The sequence below is a fragment of the Musca vetustissima genome, unplaced genomic scaffold (genome assembly GCF_032173495.1).
Source record: "Musca vetustissima isolate MV318-11 ecotype Yass unplaced genomic scaffold, APGP_CSIRO_Mvet_v1 utg10841, whole genome shotgun sequence".
Taxonomy (NCBI): domain Eukaryota; kingdom Metazoa; phylum Arthropoda; class Insecta; order Diptera; family Muscidae; genus Musca; species Musca vetustissima.
The window spans coordinates 197,840-202,947 of NW_026883530.1; the positions used below are offsets into that span (position 1 = coordinate 197,840).

Here is a 5,108-nt window from a genome sequence, read left to right on the forward strand (position 1 = left end):
ATTTGTTTACGGTTCATCAAATGTGTTTATTTGATAAAGGTTTTTTTCAGTGTCCATCAAAGGCGTGGATTTTTAAAGGATTTTTCAGGGTCAGGAAATTAGTTTTGGCCCATAACTGAAGTGGATTTATTGAATAATTGTTTTGTTATTTTTTATTTCATCATTTATTGTATAATTTCTCTATAATATAAAATGATTGATAACATAATTTGAGAAAAAAGAAGAAAGTAAGTGCTCCAGAAAGCCGGGTTCATATTATTAGCTTGTCAATCACATCCTTAAAAGCCTATTGAGTCCAATATCACATTTCATTTAATAAACATAACCTCCATTACCGCCTCCACCACCTCCATTACCACCACCACCTCCTCCTCCACCACCACTACCATCATCCGGATGTCCACCTCCAGCGGCAATTTTATCCAAAGCCTCTTGGATTTCCGGAGGTATTGGAGGTGGTGTTGGCAAATGGTCACCCTGTGGTTGGAAACCATTCTCATCGGCAATATAGGTCACCACAAAGGATTCCCCTTCGGGGCTGGTAAATGAAAAGGAACCCTCCGCCACCTGGGCTTCATTGTCGCTATCACCGGCATTTTTCAAATAACCCATTTCGTCAACATTAATGCCATTGCCGGTTTCATATTCGTACTGGAGAAAAAGAAGAAAATGTATTAAAAGAAGAAAATTATATTAAGACTGTACTTACCATATACGATCCATCGGTATTAACCTGAGATTCGAATTTGATTATTGGTATAACAGGACCTCCTCCACCGCCTCCTCCGCCACCACCAGCTCCACCACCTCCTCCGCCGCCAGGTCCACCGCCGCCACCACCGGCAGGAGGTAAATAAGTATTACCACCCCCACCTCCTCCGCCGCCGCCGCCGCCGCCATTACCCCCACCAGGAGGTAAATATGTGGAAGGTGGAGGTTTACCACCACCTCCTCCGCCACCGCCATTACGGTTTGGTGGCAAATACGATGAACTTGGTCCTTTACCACCTCCTCCACCCCCACCCGGCTTGGGTAGTTGTTTAGCCGGTGGCTTCATTTTTGGATAGCCCGCTGGTACAGCATTGCTCCATGCCACGCCAATGACAATAAGGAAAATCTGAAAGAAAAATTCACAATTATATTTTGAAAATTCTTACGGAAATCCGCAACTTCGGCTTACCAACTTCATATGGAAACTTGGACACTTCAAACAAAACTAGATGCCCCTGCAGCCAGTCGTAGGCTCTTTATAAACCAAAAATAATAAATTTTCTAGATCGACTGCCAAAAACATTGGCAATTAGATCACGATAGCATCCCGTGAACTCACGTATTTTTGAGTTCAAAATCAATTTTGTTTATTTTGTTTCAAGCACTGTCCAATTGCAGATGCCAATGTTACAAATTTATTGAGGAGGAAAACAGTGGTTTGAAAGGATTTCTGGGTGGGACATACACATTTTTTTCCCGGACAAAAACCAATGTGGATTAAAAAAAAACATTCAAGGCCCAAAAGAAGAGAGGATTTTTAAAGAATATTTTTTAAGGCCTAAAAAAAAAGAGTGTGGTTTTCAAATATTGAAAGAACATTTTAAAAAACAAAATTTTTTTAGAAATATTTTTTTCAAGTCCCAAAAGAAGCCTTGATTTTTAACGAATATTTTTGAAATGAAATGTGAATTTTAAAAAGAATATTTTTTAAGATGCAAAAGAACCGTGTATCTGTTATAGAATATATTTTGTACAAAGAAATTTTTTAAAGACTATTTATTTTTAATTTCTCAAACCACAGTTCTGTTAAAAAAATCTCCAATACATTTTACATCCAAAACGATCTACGCATCCACATCGCACAAATCTAAATCATCTCACCAAGCAGACACACATAAATTAACGCAATAACCACTAGTGTCGAACATGAAGAACAACAACAACAATACGACCCATCAAAAAACATCATGTAAGAAACCTTCATTCATGTTCGACCCCTTTGGAGTTCTTATGCTGTGCGTATTACGTACACGACTATTTTTTTATTACGCACAAGTGAATCCAACGTACAAGAAGCTTTATCCAATCGCCTGAGAATTCGTCAGCTGTTCGACTGGCAAGCAGAACGCAAGTACGAAAATTGTATTCCGTGCTCGTAAGACAAGTTTCTAATGTTGGTATTAGTGCAGGCTCGATGAATTTACATGCATCTCGGCCAGTCGTACACTTGCTGCTAATACCAAATCACCAAACTGCCTACTCCTCCCCCCTCGGCTTTATAACGTTCCTAAATGTGTAGCGAGTACAAAAGCCATGTCAGGTTACTTTTTGGCTAATATTAAAAAAAGAAGAATCCTTCACGGTTAAATAGAAAAACCAAACATACAAACACACACACAGGCAATTTATTGCAATGGCACAGTGGGGTAAATTTGAGAAAATAGACTTTTTTATAAACTATACACTCTTGTTTCAGACCCTGAAAAAATAATCTTTAATATATCCACGACCTTGATGGGCCCTGAAAACAATTATTTAATAAAACCACGCCTTTGATGGACCCTGAAAAAACATTCTTTTATAAAACCACGCCTTTGATGGGGCCTGAAAAAACATTATTTTATAAAACCACGCCTTTGATGGGCCCTGAAAAATATTCCTTAATAAATCCTCGCCTTTGATAAATCCTGAAAAAATATTCCTTAATAAAACCACCCCTTTGATGGGGCCCTGAAAAAAGTATTCCTTACTAAATCCTCGCCTTTGATGGACCCTGAAGAAGTATTATTTAATAAAAACACGCCCTTGATGGGCCCTAAAATATATAAATCCAAGCCTTGAATGGTACCCGAAAAATCATTATTTTATAAATCCACGCCTGTTACGGACCCTGAGAAAATATTCTGTAATAAATCCTGTCCTATATGGACCCTGAGACAAATTCCTTTAATAAAACCACTTTCGTTTGGGTTCTTGAATAAATATTTTTTCACAAAACCACTTTTGTTTGTATATATTCTTAAAAAAATATTTTCTGAAAAATCCACATTTTTTTGTACGACCTTGAAAAAATTTCCCCCACTGTGTAATAATACTCATTTGACATTAGCAGGGCCATGCCGCAGCACTTGCTGGCTGTTTGAGGCAAAAAGTTAATAGCCGAACGTAGTTTGGCACCCTTGTAAAAATTACGCACAGCAACAACAACAACGACACTAACCTCTCTTCCAAGGATAGAATTAGAATGACATCTTTTGTACATTAACACACCATAACGAAGCGTTTGCGTATCGTAGCTTGTAGTTTGTAGCTGGCCCTACCCGGTCGATGATGATGTTGATGATGAAGAGATGGTTGATGTGGCTGATGCGGATGATGTTTTTCCTTGAATGGTGGTGAATTTAGTGGTTATGGTTTGTATCGAGGGGAGGGTTGTTTTCATCGGGCAAGGCCAGTTCATTACATAACAACCTGGAATCCGATGCAGGTGTGGCAGATTTGTGTTGTTGCTGCCGTTTTTCTATTCTTCACTGAATATCTGTTCTCTCCTCGATTGGCATGGTTTTAATTCATTAAATTATTTTGGGGGTTGTTAGAGGTTTGCTGGACCCTTTGCATTGCCATCCTTCCATCATTATGAAATTTCAAATGAACTTGTAGATCGACAGGTTTTTTGTTATTTTAACTGATTTAACCATGGAACAAAAACATTAAAATATCTCTGCCAATCATGGTGATGTAGAAAAGGCTTATCAACAGGGAACATCAGAGGTAGCAGAAGTTTGAGTTAAAAGTAGACAACAATAAAACTAAGCAAAGGGTGTTTTGTTGCCCTTCGCTCACTATCATTAATATTGCTTTGTTGTCCGACGTCATATCATTTGTTGGAATTTATGTAGCGTTAATTGATAAATTAATTAATCTACTTTGCTTTTCAATAGGATTTTCTTTTCTTTCTATTGTTCATTGAATGCAATTCAGCGTTAAAATTGCAAGCCGATAAAAATGGCATTTCATTTAAACTGATAAGAATATTGGCAAATAATATCACTTCATGGGGTGCACCACATACATAATGTATTCCTATATTCGGCGTGGATTTTTATTTCCTACACAACTATGTTGTCAGGGTATTATAGCTATAGACTCACCTTTACGTATACCGATCGTCATAACTCGACTAGTTGAGTCGATCAAGATATGTGTACACAGTTATACACCAATTTTCACGAAATTTTGCATGTAGGATGGATTCTGGCCAATGAAGACCCCTATTGTTTTTGGTAAAGATCGCTTAATATTTAGGGAATAAAATGGACCAAAAACATTAATGGCCGCAATTATTGCCCAAACATCGCGAATTTTTACAAGGAGAAGGGGATCGGGCCAAAGAAAAAGCATGTTTTAATAATGATCGGTCAATATTTAGCGGGTCAAATGACCCTTACTTTTGTGTGAAAAATGACAAAATTTGTATTCTATGGCATATATATTTAGGCCTGAAGGTCTATGTCCTTCAGAGAAGGTTGATTATATATCCAAGAGGAGTGGTTGACCTTCAAATTGAAACCAATTATATTGTCGTATGTACTCGGATGTGGGAGTTACACTTAAAAATTTACAGGTGCTTACGTATTCATATATTATTTAGTAATCCATTACCACACTATAGGGCGGAAATATACCAATGATCGCTTTGAAATTTTCCATGAGGATCCATGTATGGTCAAGGACAACGCCTATAATTTTCAATGACGATCAGATAGTAATGACGATCAGATATAATATGATGAAGTGGACCGTAAACTTAATTTTATGTGTTTTTTTTTCGAGTCGATCTATGGGCCACAATTGAAAGCCGAACATCGCAACACAACCCACGTTGAAGGGAATCTGGACAAGTAATTAGAAACGCTGTACTGAATATTAGTAATATTTGTTGGCCTCTAGGGGGTCAAGAGGGTGTAAATATCGCGAAATATTACCATAACTCAGAATGTAATGCCGCAGAAAGTTAGATTTGTGTAGGGTATCTTATGGTCGGCCCCGTCCGACTATATTGCTATTTAGGGGATGAAATGACCAAATACTTAATTTGTGTCGGTTTTTCTGGTGGC

The 5,108-nt window shown here is 37.8% G+C and overlaps 1 protein-coding gene across 1 annotated transcript; it reads right to left on the bottom strand.

The window, feature by feature from the left end:
- Window positions 1-312: 312 nt before the first annotated feature.
- On the bottom strand, window positions 313-1,189 carry LOC133330453 (pupal cuticle protein 20). Its single transcript, XM_061538887.1, has 3 exons — window positions 1,181-1,189; window positions 710-1,117; window positions 313-651 (listed from the first exon to the last, which is right to left on the bottom strand). Exons 1-3 carry the CDS (start codon window positions 1,187-1,189, stop codon window positions 313-315), a joined length of 756 nt encoding a protein of 251 aa, XP_061394871.1.
- Window positions 1,190-5,108: the final 3,919 nt, after the last annotated feature.

Excerpts from the sequence above, each read along its gene's own strand:
- LOC133330453 (XM_061538887.1), bottom strand. Across the intron at positions 652-709 it reads ATACCGATGGATCGTATATG|TACGAATATGAAACCGGCAA; the intron begins GTAAGTACAGTC and ends CTTTTTCTCCAG.